The sequence below is a fragment of the Perna viridis genome, chromosome 12, assembly GCF_037379345.1.
Source record: "Perna viridis isolate PV_CMFRI_1.1 ecotype Kerala chromosome 12, ASM3737934v1, whole genome shotgun sequence".
NCBI lineage: Eukaryota > Metazoa > Mollusca > Bivalvia > Mytilida > Mytilidae > Perna > Perna viridis.
This window is the reverse complement of record NC_142456.1, coordinates 22,789,769-22,813,141: the sequence shown is the minus strand read 5'-3', so window position 1 is coordinate 22,813,141 and position 23,373 is coordinate 22,789,769. Positions and strand designations below refer to the sequence as shown.

The 23,373-nt window shown below is 33.3% G+C and overlaps 1 protein-coding gene across 9 annotated transcripts in view; it reads left to right on the top strand.

Moving 5' to 3' along the window:
- LOC148601723 (uncharacterized) overlaps positions 1 to 21,767 on the top strand; it is a 58,975-nt gene extending 37,208 nt beyond the window's left edge. For 8 of the 9 annotated variants that reach the window (XM_088554895.1, XM_088554893.1, XM_088554894.1 and 5 more), the window contains 6 exons: positions 1,591 to 1,943; positions 5,487 to 5,748; positions 7,794 to 7,962; positions 10,565 to 10,702; positions 14,514 to 14,640; positions 16,224 to 21,767. In XM_088554895.1, the coding sequence (XP_088411021.1) occupies positions 1,626 to 1,943; positions 5,487 to 5,748; positions 7,794 to 7,962; positions 10,565 to 10,702; positions 14,514 to 14,640; positions 16,224 to 18,041 (2,832 nt within the window). In that variant the 5' untranslated portion in view covers positions 1,591 to 1,625 and the 3' untranslated portion in view covers positions 18,042 to 21,767. The remainder of the gene's footprint in view (positions 1 to 1,590; positions 1,944 to 5,486; positions 5,749 to 7,793; positions 7,963 to 10,564; positions 10,703 to 14,513; positions 14,641 to 16,223) is intronic. The other variant, XM_088554902.1, reaches the window with a different exon arrangement.
- The last annotated feature ends 1,606 nt before the right edge of the window (positions 21,768 to 23,373 follow it).

Here is a 23,373-nt window from a genome sequence, read left to right as displayed (position 1 = left end):
CTAACGAACATATTTACCTGAGTATCCAACATGGGGATGCGTGGGGTATGTGAGTACATTCACTAAGGTTCTTCAATTGTGTATGCTTTATAAGTGTTAGTTTTAACCGTTTATTGCATACCCTATATCAAACCCCTAGACTTATAGCACATACCATATATTGCACACCTTCGCAGGACTTTCTTCAAGTATAGTTGAAATATTTATAATGAACATGACATGTCAAATTCTGTATCACGTCTGGTATCAACCCTCAAACTATATCACCCTGTGGGCCAGTTGTCTTTGGGGAGATACTGGAGACTCGGGTTGATGCAACATGCGATACAGATTTTGACATGTAATATTCAGTATATATTAACAGGTTAAGTCTTTTTAAATGACGTTCAAAAGAATGGTGAACTTTAACTTGAATGAACCTTTTTTTTTTCTAAGTGCTACATAAAATATTAGTATCTGTTAAAATGAGTTATTCTCATGCTGATCCAAAATTTTGAAACAGTGGGCAATAGTGATGGAATATTAGTACGAAATTTATTCTAATCTATATTGTTGGTTTTGGTGTTGGAATTGGTGTCATCATTTAAGTAAAGGTGTTTGGATCTTTATAAAATTTAACTACACAGAAAGACTGGAATTAATTTAGGGGTTGGGATTTGAAACAATTAGGAGTAAAAGACCAAATGGGGGTCAGAAACAAGCTTTTTACCTGAGGATCATTTAAGAGTGACTTTGCTCTCTTTGAAATTGTAATACAAGGTGCCAAAACTCAAACAGAAGGCTTGATATGATTTTTGGGGTTGTGACTAGAACCATCAAGGAATAAGGGGCTGGAAGGGGGCCACTTTCAGTTCAAATTCTTTTCCTGTATTAAGTATTTAACCACAATCCGAATTAGAGCTGTATCAAGCTTAAATGGTGTGTCTGTACTAGTCCCAACTGTTCAGGGTTTCAATTTCTGTGATAATATCCAGGTGTGTCCTCTATAACAGTTTCTTTTCTCTTAAAAGTTGGAGGATTGCACATCAGTTATACCTGTTACTCAATCAGGGAACATTGTATTTCTATTCATTCGTCTGTTGCAATCTTGTTGATGAAGGTCAAATTAATGCCTACTGTTTGCAGTTTGTATTTTTATAAAAATAATGAATATTTTATTTGAGTTGCTTAATTTTCAACCTGTTTTAAGGTCAAATCCTTGCAAAGAAGTAAAAAACAAACATGAACAAAAATAATTAAAGAGTGTAACCAGTATGTGTATTTAGCCAGATGTTAAAGGTTCTTCATAGGTCTTGACATTTTGTACAGTACCCCATGAATGGAATGAGTTGTCATTTTGCCATTTGAAAGGCTATAGCATGTAAACTAGGTATATATATATATTGTTGTTAGCTTAAAGTTGCATAATAAAAAATAAGCAGTCATTGATAGGTATTTTGCTCACTCATATATTGGTGAAACAGAATTGCGATCAGGTGACTTGTGTTTCCATGGAAGAGCGTCTTTAAGGTCAAAGGATAAAAAGTGAGAACTATACTGACTGCGTCTGAAAAAAAGGTATAATCAAACATTTTCTTTATTACATTTCAGAGTTTGCCTGCCTTGTAGCATGAAAATTTAAGAGAATGGCTGCAGAAGTTATCAACGTGCAGGTGAAAAAGGAAGTACTTGAGGCAAAATCTGAGGGCAATAGCAAAGACAACAATGCTCCAGATATTGCAGAGATAGTCAATGACAAGGAAAATTTAAGAGAAGCTAACGTTACAGGCTCTGGAAATGACACAACTCCTTCAAACAATAACTCAGAAGACAAAGCTAATGATAAAAACCCTACTCCCATCATGGTCATTTCTCCCGAGACCAGTACAGCTGAACAGTTACAGAGGATGATACAGCAACAGTACCTGGTTAATTTACTTCAGTTTCAACAGTCCATGTTACAGGTTAGTCTCTATCTAAGTAATTGACTACAGTTTCAACAGTCCTTGTTACAGGTTAGTCTCTAAGTAATTGACTACAGTTTCAACAGTCCATATTACAAGTTAGTCTCTATCTAAGTAATTGACTACAGTTTCAACAGTCCTTGTTACAGGTTAGTCTCTAAGTAATTGACTACAGTTTCAACAGTCCATATTACAGGTTAGTCTCTATCTAAGTACTTGACTACAGTTTCAACAGTCCATGTTACAGGTTAGTCTCTAAGTAATTGACTACATTTTCAACAGTCCTTGTTACAGGTTAGTCTCTAAGTAATTGACTACATTTTAAACAGTCCATATTATAGGTTAGTCTCTATCTAAGTACTTGACTACAGTTTCAACAGTCCATGTTACAGGTTAGTCTCTAAGTACTTGACTACAGTTTCAACAGTCCTTGTTACAGGTTAGTCTCTAAGCAATTGACTACATTTTCAACAGTCCTTGTTACAGGTTAGTCTCTAAGTAATTGACTACAGTTTCAGCAGTCCATATTACAGGTTAGTCTCTATCTAAGTAATTGACTACAGTTTCAGCAGTCCATATTACAGGTTAGTCTCTATCTAAGTAATTGACTACAGTTTCAGCAGTCCATGTTACAGGTTAGTCTCTAAGTAATCGACTACAGGTTCAACAGTCCATGTTACATGTTAGTCTCTAAGTAATTGACTACATTTTCAACAGTCCTTGTTACAGGTTAGTCTCTAAGTAATCGACTACAGGTTCAACAGTCCATGTTACAGGTTAGTCTCTAAGTAATTTACTACAGTTTCAACAGTCCATATTACAGGTTAGTCTCTATCTAAGTCATTGACTACAGGTTCAACAGTCCATGTTACAGGTTAGTCTCTTAGTACTTGACTACAGGTTCAACAGTCCATGTTACAGGTTAGTCTCTAAGTAATCGACTACAGGTTCAACAGTCCATGTTACAGGTTAGTCTCTATCTAAGTCATGGACTACAGTTTCTTAGCTACCATGATCATGATCTACTGATGTGGTATGTCAATCTCTATCATGACTTTTTAGAACAAAAGTTTGTCATAGTTTTCCATCTTCTTACGACTACCTGACATTACCAGTAATGTCTCAATGAGATTTATCTTACACCAGGTCCATGATCCCAGTCAATAATTTAGTTCAAAGTTACTTGTTTTATTTAGGCATTTGAAAACAAAAATATTTCCGTTTTGCTGACTGAGTTGATATTTTCAAGCCTATTTGATTTATGACAAGATTTTTGTTGGGAACTATATGTACATGTCATAGACTTGATATTTGGAATAAATCCTTAACTAGGGTAAAAACTGCGCTTTCCAAATCTCCACCTCTTACTAACACACTATTGGATTACCAAAAGTGGATATTTTCTTGTCTTTATGTTTTAAGACAAGCTTTTTTTTCCACAGCCACTTGATACTTTGACAGAAGCTTTACATAGGCATTGATTCAGGGTTTAGGTGACTACAACTTCCAGTAATTTATTTTGACTGTGTAGTTATAATATATATACTAAGCAGTGATTTTTCTTTATATGAATTAGAGATGAAATGAGGCTAAAAGCAAGATTGTTTTCCCAATATGTCCTCTAGAATTCCTCAAATTCTGCTATTAAACTATTCCAATATGATATGTACGTCATAGATCACCAAATCAGGTGAAACATTTTATATTTCTACCCTCCAAAATTCACTCCTCGTCTTTTGGAAAAAAAGAGATGTCGATTTAGGGACTCAAGTACTTAGTTGTATGATGAAATAAATTTGTTTTATTAATTTTATACTGTGTTTTATTTGTCAATATTTTCCCCCTAAATGAGAGACATAGGAGAAGCCATTTTAAAAAGTTGAAAATTTGAGTGTGTATCAATAGTTGGCATTGACTCACTGATTATAATTAGAGTGTGTATCAATGGTTGGCATTGACTCACTGATTAAAGTTTGGGTGTGTATCAATAGTTGGCATTGACTCATTGGTTAAAGTTGCAGTGTGTGTCATTGGATGGCTTGGCTCACTGATTTAAGTTGGGGTGTTTTTCTATGGATGGCTTGGCTCACTGATTTAAATTTGGGTGGGTATCAGAAGTCAGCATTGGATCACTGATTTAAGTTTGGGTTTGTATCAAAAATCAGCATTGGATCACTGATTTAAGTTTGGGTGTGTATCAAAAATCAGCATTGGATCACTGATTTAAGTTTGGGTGTGTATCAAAAATCAGCATTGGATCACTGATTTAAGTTTGGGTGTGTATCAAAAGTCAGAATTGGATCATTGATTTAAATTTGGGTGTGTATCAAAAATCAGCGTTGGATCACTGATTTAAATTTGGGTGTGTATCAATAGGTGGCATTGACTCACATAATTCTTGTTTTCATATATTAGTTCCTTTGGCTGTTTAATGATGGATAAAGAAGATAAAAATTCTACTTGTGAGAATATTTCCTTTCTATGAAATCCACATCATTATTAAATGCACAGAATTTAATTTAATATCTGCAAATATATAGTTTGACTGTCAAAATCTTGGAAAATAAGGAACAATAAAAATTAATAAATTTACCTATGATAGTATTAGAGTTTCGCTGTATAGAATTGAGAGGTCAATAGATTTTCTTTATCTATGAATGTACCATTTACTGTGTTACTACTGTCATAAAATTATTAATTTTATAAATCAGTAATTCTGTTAATTGCTAAGATAGAAACATTTTGAACATGAATAATAATTTGATTTATGTTTTTTTTTTTTTTTTTTAAAGTTTTATGGATTGTATTGTTTTTCAATAGTATTGTTATTTAACGGTAATTGCAGTCAAATTTATGAGTGAAAAACATTGAGATTTTAAAATGATTGTTTAACAAATACCAACTATAGTCAAAGCAGGGGTACAAATTAGTGGTAGTCGAAGATCTGAGACCAGTTTCTGTCCTAGGACCTTTTAAATTTCATTGACTTAGGTCCAGGATCATTTATGTGTACACTTTATTGAGGACTTCATCTGTTTTGGTCAAGTGAACCATAGATTTAAAACTTTAAGAAGTCCTGGCCCCGGCACTTCAAAAGTTAAAAAATACTTAAGTCTGAGAATGAATATTCTTAACTTCCATGGCAACACCAATCAAAGTCTTTGAAATCGATGACATTATAAACAGTTAAGAATTTTTTAAGATTGAGTAATTTTTCATGTTTTGTGGCGCTGGGGCCAGGACCTTCCACTCTTGGAAGAGGGTATCACCCCCTTTTTTGGACTTGGGATTTTGGTCATTTTTAGAGTGTACTTTAGACTTAGGCACACAAGTCCATTGACAACATTTCAGAACAGCTGTACTTTGTACTTCAGATATCATGGAATTTGGACTTCACCAAAAAGTAAAAGTGTACTAGGGACTTCACCCAAAACACAGAGTGTACTTTGGACTTGAAGGGGGGGGGGGTGATACCCCCTTGAAAGTAATTGTGACCCCTGCAAAGTTTCCATAGTTTACATGATTTAGACATTTCTTTTGTAGCAAGGTACAGTATCACAAGGCCATTCTCCAGCTTTACAAGTTCATCACCAGGCCCTTCTAAACACAATAGACTTTACTGGTAAATCTGGAGAAGTCAGTCCAGACAGCCCTAATACAGCTGGGACTAAAGAAAAGAAAACCAGTCGGAGTAGCATTGAGGAAGTAGTTACATCAGATAATGATAGTCTCGTCTTCGATGAGGATACCTATCGTAATGATGATGATAACGGAGAAAAGAAAGGTGATAGGATACGACATTCAGGTTTGACACTTGAATATTAATATCTATTATTGCTATTTTGTTTAAAATCCCTTTGATCTTGCTAAACAATAATTTTCAATTCACGCCAGTCGAGTAAGAATGGAAATTATTGCTAGTTTCTATGTCCTCACGTGACATACAAGCAACAGCATGGGAATATTTGACGACCTAAATAACCATCTTTTTGTTTACTGAAATAATGGCTAATTTGTGGCATTTTTTTCTAGTCTATAATGGAAAATGATTAAATACAGTAACTAACCCGAATAAAAATCAAGAAATCCCTGAATTGTTCCACAAATTTTAAACGTGTGGCTAATTTGTGGCATTTTTTTCTAGTCTATAATGGAAAATGATTAAATACAGTAACTAACCCGAATAAAAATCAAGAAATCCCTGAATTGTTCCACAAATTTTAAACGTGTGGCTAATTTGTGGCATTTTTTTCTAGTCTATAATGGAAAATGATTAAATACAGTAACTAACCCGAATAAAAATCAAGAAATCCCTGAATTGTTCCACAAATTTTAAACGTGAACGTCATAGTTAATCAATTTTTTTTTTCAAATGATGTGTATCACAGCTGCACAACATACGTGACGTCACAAAGCACGTTGTCGAGAAAAATAGTCCCGAATGGAAACTTTGCAGTGCTTATAAAACTTACATATTTAGGTCAGGAAAATAAAAATAAAAGAAAACTAATACCTTACACTTCAGCAAAACAGCAATAAACAGATTATCAAATATTTTTTCAACTCCCTTTTTAAAACAATATTAAATAATCTAATATTATCAGTTATTTATACGACAATATGTGCTAAAAGGTACCTTAAACCATGTATGATTTTTTTTTCTGCTATTTCAAATCTGGATTTTTACCGTTACAATTCTTTTTATTTTTAACTATAAATTTGCTTCCGATTTTGCCAAGTTTTGCTTTGTTTGTTGACCTCGTAAAATCGTCCCTGTATAATTAGGTACATTAAAATTGGGTAAGATTTTAACCAAAGTAAATTAATGGTGTTGAGAGATCTTTATTCCTTGGATGTCAAGATTTCAACATTTGTTGAGGTTTCTTTGATAATCTAAGTTGTGAATTTTTATCTTCGCCTGGATATGTGATTTTAAAGATTTATGTTTTATTAGGCATTTGAAAATGTGGTTTGGTTGCTTCATGTGGAGACAGTACCAAGTTAAAGTGGCATGCCTGTTATTTCATGTGAAATCTTTCTAAGGTTAAGTTGACATGTACTCTATATGCCAATTGTTGTTTCACATGAAGTCTTGCAGATGAAAATGACACATACTCTGTATGCCACTGGTTGTTTCATGTGAAATATTTGGCAGATTAAGGTGACATATACTCTGTATTCCACTAGTCACTTCAGATGAGGTGTACGTGATGTGTAGATAAAGGTGACATGTACTCTGTATTCCATTAGTCACTTCAGATGAGGTGTACGTGATGTGTAGATAAAGGTGACATGTACTCTGTATTCCACTAGTCACTTCAGATGAGATGTACTTGATGTGTAGATAAAGGTGACATGTACTCTGTATTCCACTAGTCACTTCAGATGAGGTGTACGTGATGTGTAGATAAAGGTGACATGTACTCTGTATTCCACTTGTCACTTCAGATGAGGTGTACGTGATGTGTAGATAAAGGTGACATGTACTCTGTATTCCAGTAGTCACTTCAGATGAGGTGTACTTGATGTGTAGATAAAGGTGACATGTACTCCATATTCCACTAGTCATTTCATATGATTTCTACTTAATGTGTAGATTAAGGTGACATTTACTTTGTATGCCACGTGTTATTTCATATGAAGTCTACTTAATGTGTAGATTAAGGTGACATTTACTTTGTATGCCACGTGTTATTTCATATGAAGTCTACTTAATGTGTAGATTAAGTTGACATTTACTTTTTATGAGGTTTGCTGGTTGTAACATACACACTGACTGGTACTGATTATTCTATAGTTTAAACTTCTTCTGTTTTTGTTTTTCATACTGTGTCTTTTGCACATTTACAGTCGGAGGAAGAAATGTCAATCAGTATGGGAGAGAATTTACCAATGGGAGGCCATTACCAGACCATCTGCGTGTGCAAATATTACAGCTTGCTCTTCAGGGTATAAGACCATGTGAAATAAGTAGGCAACTACAAGTATCCCATGGGTGTGTCAGCAAAATACTAAACAGGTAAATGTCAGGTAATTAGGTTAAGCAATAATTTTCAAGTAATTAGGTTAGGCAATGATTGTCAGGTAATTAGGTTAAGCAATAATTGTCAGGTAATTAGGTTAGGCAATGATTGTCTACAAGCTTCTTAACTGTATGACATTTGCAGGTGTGATATTTGTACCGTGATAGGACTATTGTTCATGGGTAGACCCAACCATGAAATTTGGTTCCTAATAAATAAGAGATTTCCATTGATGTGTATACTGTAAACTTTAAAACCATGAATTCAAGAACCCACAAACTTGTGTTTATTTCCTGACCCATGAAAATTGGTATCCATGAATTAAAGTACCTTCACTGTATTTAATTTTATGTATAAGAAGTCTAATGGGATGTGGGAACTCAAACATCCTACTTGCTAGTGTACTTTTATATAGATATATAGCAGGGTAGAAAACTCACTCAAATTCTGACCAGTCCTGAATACAATTTTTCAATACATTTACTATATGGCTGTATAGATTTTTGCTAAAAATAGCCGGTCTCGAACTGGTGAGCAGGCTACTATTTCCAACTCTGGTAGAGCAGGACATGCTAACCCTTCTGGAGCACCTGATTATGATAAACATAGAATGTTGATGCAGCGATGTATTTATATATGTAATCAAGTCTAAGGTACATCCAAACTCTGGAATCAACATGAGGCTGCAATCCAAAAATTTGTCGCTCCCTCAGCTGGATTGGAACCCATATCTTTCTATAATTTTTATAACCTGTTTTTATAGGATAAAAAATTGTTTAATACAATCGTGAGGTTCAGCTGTTTAAGTTATCTTATTTCTCTATTACTTTTTGGTTTTCTAGCATTGCTGTGCTCTTTGAAATACTTGATTGTCATTTTTATTTACAAAAATATGTTTCAGCAATTTTGCACAGATTCAGACATTTTTGTGATACTTTGTAAACTTGTGACTTGGTTGTATCTGCTGTAATATAGACCTGCAATTGAAAATAAAATATACAGTTAACCAAAAATAAGACCAAAAAAATCTAAATCCTATTTCTCTATCATAAGACCAAAATACCACGCATGTTATTTGCAAAATACTGATACTAAATATTTCATGCCAGTTATTATTTGGTATTTTTATCTGCTTTTTGGAAGTACAACAGTTTTAAATATGATTATATTATTAATACTTTAATGGATTCATTTGAAAGTTCTTTTGAACAAAAATGGTGCTATCTGCTTAATCATTAAAATTGTGATTCTTTTTTTTTTTAAATTTCATAACTTGGAAAAGGCAATATGAGTACTAGGATTTATGGGTCAAGAAATTCTTGAGATTTTTACTTCCTTAATATCTTGAGGCAATGCATTCAATGTAACATATCTGTGTTCCTGTAATTATTCGCTCTGCTACCTACAAATACAAGGCACCCTGGGCATGTTTGCATGGTTTTTTTTGTTAAATCCCTAAACTGAAACTACGAATTTTGCTGCACACCATGTGATCTTGGTTTGTATTGTACCGCGGTGAACAACCCATTGAAGTATGGTTCGATGGATTTCTATGGTCGACATAAATTTTCCAGTCATTAAATTACAAGTGGCAAATAAACTCGACTAAACCCCTCTTTATGACTCTAGCATAATTTGGTCACAGATGGATAAAGGTCTATAACAGGAACGTTTGTATGATGCTATCTCATATCTTTATTACTGAAAAAGTGTCTTGTTGTGAAATAAAATGAAATTTTTATTGACCGAATTCATAATTTTTTGTTTGTACAAATTAAACTGTCATCTCTTTATCTGAACATAAAATGTACACCAAAAGTAATAGAAAAATAGCTTTATTAAAGAGGGGTATGGCACAAGATGAAGTTTAACTTCATTTGTATGTCCAGATTTATATTTTTATCTCTTGATACTCAGGGTATTTGTTCATCTGAAGAAGTGGTTGGGAGATACGATTGTGCCATTACAGTTTCAGAACAGTGTGAAGTTTTAAGAAAAATCTTCATGTGAAGATTACTACATTTTCTATAAAATCTTTGGTAAACTCTTTGGTAAACATTAATAAATTGGTTAAAAAAAATTTCTTTAAAAATTTCATTTGACTTAGTTTAATATAACTGTCTTGAAAGATAGACATGTGCAAAATAAATCAATGTTTTGTGAAAGCCTGCTCTTCTAGTCTGATTACTGTAAACATATTAATTTTCGTGTTTGCTAATTTTTGCACTTCTATCTTGTGAATATTTTTGTAGGTATCATTTCTTGCATATTCCAAAAAATTATTAGCACTAAATAGTGTTAAAAATCCACTTCGCAAGTACTGTTTTTCGCTCTTTTCTGTCCACCGCGATAATTAGTACATTGCAACATTAATGTGTGTACAGACTAAATCATCTAAATTATGAATTTGGAATGAAAGATAACAAAAACATTTGAGGTTAAAATAAAAAACTTGGGAGTCATTCTAGGAGTTTTTGAAAAACTGAAGTACTGATATGTCTTTTGAGTCCAGTTTGGGGTTGAACTAAAAAACTAAGATATATCACCATTCGTAAATGCTTTGTAAAGCTGTTAGTACAAGTTGCGATTATTTTTTAGGTACAGAAAGACGGGGAGTATAAATCCTGGTCAGATTGGAGGAAGTAAACCCAAGGTCACAACCCCAGATGTTGTCAGTCGTGTCAGACAGTACAAGATGGAGAATCCACAGATGTTTGCATGGGAAATCAGGCAAAAGTTGGTATTATTTAATGTCAAGAAACTGTTTTAGGGACCACATCATAAATTATTGTAGGATAATAAAACAAACTTAGTTGATGTTGTTTATTTTCATGGTTGCATTTGAATATAAGGGGCACTTGACAAAATCCTCATTTTGGTTATTAATTAAAAAAAAATATCAATCTTAAAGAACATAACTTTGGAACTTAACCCGACCATGTTTTAGAAAAACATTGATGTTTAGATTTGATTCCTCATGAAATGTTGTGTTGGTCTTTGGCTTTTTGCCAGGTAGGACATTTATAATAAACATTGGGACATTGGGCTTCTAATGATTTGTCTTCTTTTCTCTAATTCTATTATTGTTCTACATATAATACCCCAACTTAATTAGTGGGTGGTATTTTGGAATCACCTTGTCTGTCCTTCTGCCTGTCCGTCAGTCCATTCGTCCAAATTCTTTCCACAATTATCTCCGCTCCCAGTGGATGAAGTGATTTCAGATTTGGTGTAGGGCATATGTTGTAAGCAATTTTGGTTGTTAATGATATTTGATTTCAATGTTATACATGTAATTGCTTTATGTCACTGATTTTATAGATAAGTGTTTTCTTCACAACTACACTTTCAAAATTGTATGTGTTATTGAAAAAATAATGATGACAGTTTGTATATGTTTTGATAGGAATTTTATAGAGGTATTTACACTTGTGGATACCATTGACGAAAATAATGTATTTTCCCGTTGTTTTCGTACTAAATTCTGCTTCAACTTAAAGATTAATGATGTCACAATTAAAAGTTACATTGTTTCATTGATGTCAAAAGGTTATTTGGAGACAAATCTTGGGTCTTTCAAAGCAAAATGACAAGTGTGAATTCATGTTTTGTGCTATGGTCAGACTAAAATTATAGCCTACCTGTGGAAAGAGTAATTAAGGGAACCAAGGTTATAGCAGTAATCAAAAGAATGCAGTCCAGGGACAAAGACCAGACATGGAAAACAGACATACACAACAAAGAACATAAATAACTAAAATAATACATACAAAGTAACAAAAGCAAATGAACAACTTGGACTCCACTAAAAAATGGGAACATGGACCATGTGCACTAGTACAGTAAGCATCCTCTGCTTTTCTAGAAACACCCGCCGAGTGTTAAAGTGTTGAAGTGCTTTACTCGGTAAGAATCAAGGAGTGGATGAATCATGGTGAAAAAAAAAAAGTTTTTACATGAAGTCATATTCAAAATATTATCTGAAATGCAGAAATGGCATTCATTTCTTTTTTAAGTGTTAGTAATTTTAGGTACCTATAACAGGGATAATTTTTCCCCTTTTTAGCAGAATTCTGCTAATTGAAATCCAGAAAACAATTTCTGTTTTGTTTGATAACCTTGTGAAATCATCCCTGATATAATGTGATATGCATTGCAATTTTATCATAGCTGACTTTTCCCAACTAATTCTATTGTACATTGAACTCCATTTTTTTCGATATAGTTAAGTCGGTATAGTTAAGCTTTTTACCCTTTGACCTTAAAGATGCTCTTCTATGGAAACGCAAGTCACCTGATTGCAATTCTGTTTCGCGATTGGCCAAATACTGATAACTTAGTGGCGTTAAAAAAAAACTATCCGAATTTGAAATTGCATACCATATATTTTTTCCTGAATGAAATGTAGAAAATTTTAAGTAAAAATAACATAATTTTACTGTGTCGGCCATCTTTTTAACAAAGACAGTACTTGTTAATCCTCTGACACTTTGGAGAAGAACAAACTATCAATTTGTCTTCAATAGAGCATGAAATTTGTGCTACCATTGTCAGATAAGTGTTTTTTTTTCTGAGCATGATTCATTATTTTTCAATTTTGCCCGATTCTTACAGATTCCAGTACTTAATGGACAAATGATATTTGGATTTTTGTACTTTTATTGTATAAAGTTTTTGTTAAATTATACAATTTCCTTGACATTCTGCAGATTTTTTTCTCATTTTTCATTGATTTTTTTTTTCATTGCTGTAATGCAAACTCTCAAGGGAGAATGGAGTAAAATTGAATGTTTCATTAGAAATCTACTCTACTTTTCTAACATTTCTGTATCTTTCCATAAAAATGAATTTAAGGTTGTTTTTGAAAATTGAGAAAATAGACCGGTTATGAAAGAAATAATTAAGACTACCATAAAACATTATGATTCGTGGAAAATACTGTGGTAGTAATTTGTTTTTTTAAGTAAGAATAATGTGAATTCAAACATTGGTGCAAATCCATTGTTGTTGCATACTGTTTCTGCTAATGGTTCCCGCGGCTTTAATGTATCAGCGACTTCTTACTTCCGATCGGTAAATGACAAGGAACGGATGAAAGATGCAGGTGCTCTAATTTCTAACTTGATGTTCGCAAGTGTGACATGTCATCAACAAAATGAATTAAAGGAAAAGGAGGGCCCTTGAGCAGCTTGTGACAATAATCAATATAGAATTTTCTGATTCAGTGGAGAAAGTCGTTTAAAATGTCTTTACCATATTGATTAGCCAAGTTAGCTGCATACAAGTCCGTCACAGGCATATTCAATACCCAGGATGATAAGGACGTATGTTCAGCCATGTGGAACTAAATAGGGAAATTACAATAATGCTTAATGATTCTCATTCCGGCAGATATATTGATAGTGCGGAACATATTACGTGGAAATTTCTAATTTCTATTGAATTTCTAGCTGATAGTAAATGTAGCATGAATGAAATGTCAGAATTTTAAACGATCTTTGCACACACCCATTAGCGCTTAAAAATTCATAGCCATTTCCAATAGGTTTTTAATTGTTTTGGAACAATGCACAAATGATTTTTTGTTCCATTTAAAATTCGTGTTAAGCTTTTGTGAGATGCAGGAAGTTTAATATGCTTTCACGGTGTACGATTTTCTATTATGTGTTTCTAAAATGATACTTTGTAATTGTAAAAGATTGCTTTTCAAAAGAAAAGTATTGAATCAATTTTACGTCCTTCGATAAAATCTTTATCCTCTAAAGCACATTGTGCTTAAACGATTTATCACTTTGGAAATGTCATATTCACTGATCCAAAGATGTTATAGGCTCCTCACTTGGCTAGGTTTATATAATGCAATCTTCATAGATATCTGAAAGAGGGTTGAAAAGCGTGACCAATAATATCCAGTTCCAAATTGAGTTTCTGAAACGCCTGGCTTGACAATTCACTACTCTGTGAGTGCATTGTTCTAGAAAGAGATTATTCTGACTAATATCAGATAGCAGTAGACATTTTATGACAAATGTTTCGATATTTTTATAATGTCTTTATATATCCTGGCTGTTATTATGTTGAAGATTCTAAGGTGTTATTAAAGAGTTTTTTATACTGTAAAAAAAATAAAGTATGTTTTTTTTAATACAATTTAATTCCTTTAAATTCAAAACATTGATATGTAATTAGACTGATATTCTCTTAAAGAAAAACAGGTCTTTGTTTCTTGTAAGTGCAACTCCTTCTGGAACGCCAAATGGATTTTGATGAAAGTTTATAGGAAAGTTAAGTACCAAATATTTTGTAAATAGTTGCGCGTGGTTGTAGGTAAATTGATGTAAGGTCATTGGGAAATATTTATTTTTGAAAGTTTGGAGGTCAGAAAACTTCTTTTCAACCACATTGGGGCAAGTTTAGAAGTCTTTTCTAGAGTAGTGTTGATGCTTTTAACTTTGTATTTGGCGACAATTTTAATATGTAGATGTTGTTAATGTTTCTTCACAAATATTTAGAAAATATGTAATGTTAGATTACACTTATATTACAGGCTGTTGGCAGATGGGGTTTGCCAAGAGAAAAATATTCCCTCTATAAGTTCTATAAATAGAATCATCCGAGATAAGGCTATACTACAGCGGAGAAGTTTTGATGGAAGCAGCTTAAAAGATGATGAGGTAAGGTATAAAAAGCTACCCATTGCCATTGAAAACTGACATCATTGTGCATGGCAAATGACTGAATGACTGGTCTCTGGTCTTCACTCTTGTAAATTGATGAGATGTAATGCAAAGTCACTAGTAAACTGAGCTCTCTATTGCCACTTGTAAATTGAAGAAATGAGAAATGTGTCACTGTTTTACAATTCTTCAGCTATCAGTCTTGTAAATTGGTGTTATATGTGAGGTGAAATACAAGATGAACTTAATTTTTCACCAACATTGATTATTGCATTCACTAAAGGGTACTGTAATCATTAACTAGAAAAGTTATTAATGCATTGCATGAGAAATGTAAAAATAGAGAAATATGGGAAAATCTGCTTGAAAATATTCGAATAATTTTTGAAGAACTATTGAAAAAAAAATACTTATGTTTAATACATTTATTGATCTTTAGTTTATAAGACTACTTTGGTGTTTGTTATGTAGACATATTCACTGCATGTAAGATTTGCATGAGGAAAGAAAGATAACTCTCGTCATTACTTCTTGCAGTTTTGATTAATTTATTCAATGACTCACCATAAAACAGATTTTGAATTAAAATGTAATACGAACTGTAATGTGATTTAGGCAGTCAACAACTATGTCAGGAAGCTTAAAAAGTGGGGGAGGGTTGTGATCTTTAACCCCTTCCATATTTTTGTGCCTGTCCCAAGTCAGGAATTTTTTTGCCTCTGTATTTCACTTTCTGTTCACTTTGATGTTGCTGGAGTTTATGGGGCAACTCTTTCACTGTACCTCTGTATAGTGTTGTTTTTGTGCCAGCTGCAGCCTGCCCTGTGGTATGAGGGTTTTCTCATCATTCATTGAAGACCCATGGGTGGCCTTAAGCTGACATTTTTCATCCCGGTGGGGTTGTTGTCTGACATATTAATCATATCCATTCTCCTTATAATAACTTTCTATTTCAGACCTGTCGAAATCATTTTTCAACCTGTCCAACATTTGGTCCGTCAACCTAACAAAATCTGCTGGACCAAACAATGATCTGCCATACCGAAAAAAAACCAAGAATTTTGCATCGCTTCTTTACTCGATTCGGACACCATCTTTAAAATGGAAGTTCTGGTTGAAGGGTTCTAATAAAAAAAATGTACCAGACATCTGGTCCCGAAATCACGCAAATTTTACCGGACCGGCGCCTGAAAGTACCTGTAATGTCCAACAGTCCAACGAATTTCGCCATGACTGCTTTACATCTCCTTTTCTTGCTTCATGTTTTAAAAGACTGGCATCGATTTCACAAAAAGTCTTAAGTGTAAAGTTGATTGTGAGTAATGATGCCACGACTTAAAGTAGCATTGTGACGTCATAATTTACGATCAATTTTACACTTACGACTTTTTGTGAAATTGACACCTGTGAAGTTGTATACAAAGATTTCTATTGATATGAAACCTGTACAGAGTTACACAATTAGGTTTTAATACACTATGAACTATTTAGTGTCTAGTTACTGCATGTAGATTAAATAGATTATTAATTTATCATGCAAGCCAGTCCAGTTTAACATTTGTCTTTGTTTTTTTTACTAGGGAACAGATATGGATGATTTGCCATTAGATACAGAGCGTATTCAGCGCTACATGATTAGCATCCCAAATTTATCCGGTAGCCAGGTGGCACCCACAGCAACAGAAGGTACCATTATTCCTGTTCAGGTGGCCTTGGATACCTCACAAGGTGTGCTAGTTCCAGCAGTTAACATGGTCCGACCTCAGTTTTCTCCACCAGCTGCTCATCAGCAGACATCTCCAACATTGAACAGATCATCTCCACAAGTTATGGGACAGACTAATGTTATTCTGCAAGGACATGCACAGATTGAAGGGGACAAAAATCATGAAGGTACATTAACATATACAGTTGAAGATCTCAGCCGTCAGAAACTTGGCCAGAACAAAGCCCAGTCTACTCCTGGTGCTACAGGGCAACCAGTAGAAATTGTGAAAGACATTTCTGAGTTAGCAGCAGATATTGCTAAGCAGAACAGCTCATCCAAATCTGAAGTAAACAAACAAAATCTGCATTCAGTGATCTCACATCTGATTTCAACACAGACTGCAGCAATTATGAAGGAAGATGAAATTGCTGCCCAACATCTTCAGTTCCAGAATGAGGCTGCTCAGTGTCAAAGGTCAGAGACTGTTATTGAAATTGACCCAGTTCCAACTGATATCAATGATGCAGTACAAAAAATTGTAGAAAAGTCTCTTGCCGCCCATAGAACCAAAGAAATGTCTCCTCAGGTTTCTGTGCCTGCCAAAGAAGGTTCAGTAGAAATATTATCTACACCATCAGTTGTTTTTTCAGCGGGATGTGATAAAAGTCCCCTGAATACACCTATGACTATCACTGTAAATCCTACGACTATTGAAATCTCACCTAAGGAAACTTCACAGCAGGTCTCACCTGGTTTAAAAGGAAACCAGTCATTAGATAACAAGGCAAGAGATTCACCAGAGCATACATCTCCAGCTGGAGCTGAGGACAAGGGAAAAGTTAGACATAGGAGTCGTGACAGCAACTCATCCGGGAGCTTGTCACCCAACTCCAACAAAATGAAAGCTGCAGAAAAGAAAGCACGTAGCCAAGTTGTAGTGCCAGCACCACCTGCAGCCATTACTTATGATAAATTTGGTGGTACCATTTTCTATGACTACACTCTGCCTGACAGAGGTCTTGGGACAGGAGCAATAGGACAGACTGCGTCTGCATCAAACAGTAAAGTCAAGTCTTGGCACTGCCCCCAGTCGCCTGCTCAGCTTTCCATACCAAGTCCCAGTTTGTCTGACCGTGGAGGAACTTCACCACTTGATCTCTCATCTGTTCCTAAAGAAGCAAGGAAGGATGTTATGGAAAGTCCTCCAGCCAGAAAAAGTAGATCTCCAACATCTAATAGTGAAAGAAGCTCACCAGATGTACAGCAGGATAGATCTGAGAAGTCTGGAGGAATAACTCCTCAAAAAGTTCTCTATGAGAAAAATATGTTGATCTTCAGTGATAATGAGGTTGAAATTATTTCTGTTGGGAACAATAAATGGGTTGTTAGAAATGAATCACAATTATTGTCAATGGCAAACAGAGGCACACATCATCTGGATTTAAGTCCACACAAGCGACCAAATGAAGAGGATGTAGAAAGTCCTGTTGGACTTAAAGTTCCGAAACTTACAAATGGAAATTCTCCCTCTAAAACTATTAATGGTGCTACTGTAGACAAAAGTTGTCTCCCTTTGACAAATGGAAATTTGCATAGTGTTAGTGCTAATACATCTAGGGAGATACAACCTGGACGTGAGTCCAAAAATTGTCCTGTTTTACAGAATATGTTGAATCCAAAGACGCTATGATATAAAGACGTCAGTTTTATCTTATGGTGCATATTGTTTGTTTTTGTTTTTGTTTTCTCTTCTTGATGAAGGTTAAGGTAATTTTATATTGTATACCTGTTTTATTGTTAGTTTTTTTACCTGATTACAGATAAATTTGATCATTGTAGATCTTTGTGAAATCTTTGAAGGCTCAGGGATCGACACTAACAGTAGTCTGGTAGTCCTGGGCCACCCTAATTTTGGAGAGGATTACTTGAAAATTTTTCATGGTAGTCTTATGGGCTATCTACATTTTACCTTATTTTTCACAAGATCTAAAAACAGAACTGACCATTATTGTCCGCAGACTACCTGTTTTACATCTGAAGTAGTCCTGTCAACCACCAAACAAATAAAGTTAGTGTCAAGCCCTTGAAGCCGATCAAAATTTGCTTTGTTTAGAAATATTTTTTATTAAAAAAAGAATTGTTTGATCAAACATTCAATTTTCTGAATTTATATCTAGAAAATCACAAGCTAAAATTTCATTGATCTAGTTAAAGCATTTTCATCATTGTATATCCTATTTAAAATTTGGTCTATAAGGTTTCATGGACAGACTTGAATACAATTATCATATTTCATTACCTATTACATATTGTATATTTTGCATGTCAATTGGAATGTGCCATGTTGTTTTCTGTTCAAGAGACATAATTATGTTGTAATGAAAAGGTGGGTCAATCTGTTGTTTTTTTGTTAAGAAAGTGTGTTTTTTTTTTATTATAGTTGTAATATAACTTTATTTACTGATTCTAGTGGAATTGGCAACACTGCATTATAAAAAAGTATTTATTTGTATGAAATTGGATGTCTTGTGATTTGATCCATCTTTATAAGGGGCAACCATTTGTAATTTACATGAATAAACAGATGAATGCAATTCTTGGGTGAAAAATATCCAGAATGAGGCGGGATCAAAATAAGAAATGATAAATGAAAGTAAAATTATAAATTTTAATGAGAAGCAATTTCTGATAATTTTCTTTTCTTATTTTATCGCAGCTCTATTAAAATCAAATGGTTGCAAGATTTGTAAAGAAATCCTGTATTTATATTATATATGCCTTGACAATCATTGTACATGTTGTATTCTGTTAAAATGTAGTGATTAGAAATTTTATTTATAACACAGTGAAACATCCAACATACCATATTAACGTTCCCTCGTTGATCCTTTATTTTCTGTTGTGAAGAAATCTCTTTTTATGGAAGAATCTGATGACATGAGATATAAATCATTTTTTATATTAGTTGTAAACTAAATACCAGCAAGAAAACATAGCTCAGTAATGTGAAAGATAATTTAATTTATATGTTTGGTTGTAAACCCTAAAGTACACATGAAAATTTCTGTAAAGTGTCATGGAGATATCTCATAAAGATATAAGCCTAGATATTTAATATGATCTGTAATAAGACTTCTGATTGGTTGTTTTATTGGGGGGGTGGGGAGATTATTTTGTATAAACTAATTTGGTTCTGTGACAACATTAGCATTGGTTAGCCCACAGTCCATCATTCAAATATTGCTAAATTAAGTAACATTTTAATTATTGATCAAATCATGATTTGGACTAGATTCAATTAAAAATTAAATTATAAGTTGTTTTTTTTTTTTAATTTTTGACCAAGTTATGCTTGCATAACCAAATTTGGGACAATTTACCAATGAAGTGTCAACTGACCCAAAGTTTGTTATATCATATAACGTGGTCAAAAATTTAAAACAATTCCTAATGGAATAAACTTATCATATTGAACATTATACATTTACTCTTGCTTAAGGAGGTAGACTTAGGGCTAAAGGCTTTAATGAAATTGAATGGGGTACAAACATATCACTGATTTCAAGAGTTGTGTCCCTTACCCTAGGTCTACCTCCTTAAGACTGCATTGAAAAATTTACAATTAAATACAAAATAAGCTGGTTTAAATTTATTATCTGACAAGACTCCCCACTAATGAGCATGTATAAGCCAAATATAAAAAAAATAAGCATTTGAAGTATGAAACAGGCTATTGTTTACCTATTTTGGCTTTTCTGGAGGGTTAAGTCTTTGTGGTTATGTTGTTAAGAATTTCACATTTTACTTGAGAACTATGTTGAGTGTATGATTAGACAAAAGCATTAAAGTATTTTTACAAAAGGGTTTTATTCATATTTTAATTTATTCAATTTTTATCAGATCAATGAATGACGCAAAAGTTTGTAAATTTCCATAAAAAAACTGGTACAAAAATGGAAGTGGACATATAGCTCATTTTTTTCTTTTTAAAATGTATCTCTGAAATTAGGTGGGTAAGTCAGATTTGATGTATGTTTCATTTCTTTTTTAGATATTTAAAGAGTCAGCTGTATTTTTTATATGCCTGCAAAAAAAGTGCAGTCATGTTATGATGTTGTCGTCGTTAATTTTTTCATTTCAGTGCAATAGCTTTTGTTGTAGAAAACCAAATTATGAAAGTTTTATATATTGTTACTTGTTTCTTGAGAAAACTTGGTATCTAAAATGGGGTTGCTGGCCCCTACCATTCTGCAAAAAGTGGCAGAAAGGGTTAAAATATGTGTTTTTTTAAACTGATGTAGAAGGTTTACTTCTTTCTTGTCAATTTTGACATTTTTTTTTTTTATTTGGTTCTTACAAAAAGTTTTAACGGATTTTAATTATTATTGAGAAATTTTAGTCTATGGGGGCCAAAGTGGGGCTACAACCTAAAAAAATCAGCTATATTTTTATTAGATTCTTTATTAAAACTCCTGCCTGTTTATTTCAAACAGATTTCAGATATCGCTTATGTTTTTCGGGTTATAAGGGGTCAAAGGGGCCACACCCCAAAAAATGGACTTTCTAATTTTGTGTGTATTTTGGTGATTTTTGTTCATTGGATTCCTTATGAAAATCTCTGTCTTTGCAAGTGCTTTAATAATGATGCATAGTAAATTTACTTTGTCATTTTTGAGATAATGGGGTACAAAGTGATCCATGAAAGCACCCTGAAAGCAGAATTTGTACTTAAACTGAATTTCAATATATTGTGCAATATTGTATCCAGATATGTTGTTGTGTCGATAATGAACTGCAAGTCCATATGTTTAAGTGTGTTGAAAACTAATATTGTGTCAACACTTGCCCCAAGAGAACAGAGGTCAACTGACTGCAGTCGTATCATGCTGTGCTCACCAAATCTTTTTATTTTAAATTCTGAACTGATAACAGGTTTTCATATTTATTATTATATCTTGTTTTAAATCGTGTACTATTATAGCATCATACACAAGTATAGAATGATGTTGATGTATATTATTTAAATATCTATTTTTTATTTTATTTTTGGCATGTCCAGTTTTAAAGAAGTTTAAGGTTACTCATATTATGAGAAATATTTTCTTTATATATTAATTTTCAATTCGATATATTATGTTTGCGACGATACTTCCTAGCACGAATTCTTGTTTTTTTTCCCCAGGTTATAGTTAAAGATAAAATGTATTTGTATTTAATTAATGATCAATTTTATTTCAATGAAACTTTTATATAATGAATATTTATGACTGGTTGATTTACATAATTAGTATTAGAATATTCATGAGAAGATTTACCAAAGATTTGATTGTGATGCTTTAAGTTGTCTCTAGCCTATTGGCTAATTATGTGTTGATTGTTGTTCAATTTGACAATCAATAAATTAGTATAAATGGTATTGCCTTTTTGTTTGTGTGATCCATGCTCCCAGTTTTTAGTGGAGTCCCAGTTGCTCATTTACTTTTGTTACTTTGTATGTATGATTTTAGTTACTTTATGTTCTTTGTTGCATATGTCTGTTTTCCATGTCTGGTCTTTGTCCCTGGATTACATTCTTTTGATTACCGCTATAACCTTGGTTCCCTTGATTACTCTTCGATTACCGCTATAACCTTGGTTCCCTTGATTACTCTTTGATTACCATTATAACCTTGGTTCCCTTGATTACTCTTTGATTACCACTATAACCTTGGTTCCCTTGATTACTCTTTGATTACCGCTATAACCTTGGTTCCCTTGATTACTGTTTCTGGTGAGGGCTGTTCCTTAAACAGTCTTATCTATCTATCCATCAAATTATGTGAGGTACCCAGGGAAGGTGCTTTAATTTGTCTTTTTTTTTTGGTAGGTTATTTTTTAACAGTTCAGTGTAAGAATTCAAAGTATAAAGAATCTTAATTTGCTTCAAATTTGAAAGTCCCTTACCTGGGTACCTCAAATGTTTTAATGGAACAGCCCTGAAGAAAATGGGCTTGCTCTATTGAATTTATCAGTGCTGGGGTTGGCTTCCTATTTCAGTAATTTTTTTTTGTTTTTAGTACTAGTATGTACTTTTCTTGAAATCTTGAACATGTTAATTATTTGGTTTTAATACTGCTGATGTAAGGTTACTCCTTGAAACATTTGAACAGTATACCAAAATTGGCAATTTTTATATGATTGGTATCTATCTATATTAAAAGAGAGGTCAAGGGAATCAAGATTCCAACTGTAATATAACTGAACATAATCTGAGGATAACAACTTCACAGGAAAAAATAGACACACACAACAAAACATGAAATAACCATTGTAACAGGTACTAAGAAGATTAGTCCATAAACATAGAGGTACATTTGTCATGAAGGGTGTTCTGTTAAAAAATGAGGATTTCAAAGGGTTGTGAAATCTTTTATGATCTTCCATGCTGGAACATAATGAATAGAAAGAAATGATGGGCCAGTGTGTTCATTTTTGAGATATAGGCATTTGAAATTTTGGCGGGAAAAGGATTTTTCTGGACTTTCCATCGGTTTTGGCTTAGAAGGTATCATCTATTAAAATAAAAAGAATTTCATTCTCGTGTAACATTTTAAGGTATGTTTAATGAAATTATGAAAAGAGCAGTGGGATATTGCACACTCACATACTGGCATCAATGAACTCTTTAGCTATCAGCTAATCAGAAAAAAATCATCAAACTTTATCTGTAGGAAGGAAACATATTTAGTGAAGCAATGAGGGGGGCCAGTAACAGAAAGTTTGGTAAAAGTTGACCGTTTCACATCCTCAAGAAAATTAACAAGTCTCAATTCCTTTTGACCCAAAAATAATGTGTAATTGGTCGTATTTTCATACACCTGCCTTTTAAGACCTGACGTATTATTATCGTTCACACTTCCCACAATATCAATAAATGCTGCCACAGATTTTCATGAAACTCTGGTGAATTGTTTCGTTTGATTGATGTGAGCTAAGTTTCTGCTTTTTCATTTTTTAGTTATATAACTCATTATTTGTGCAAT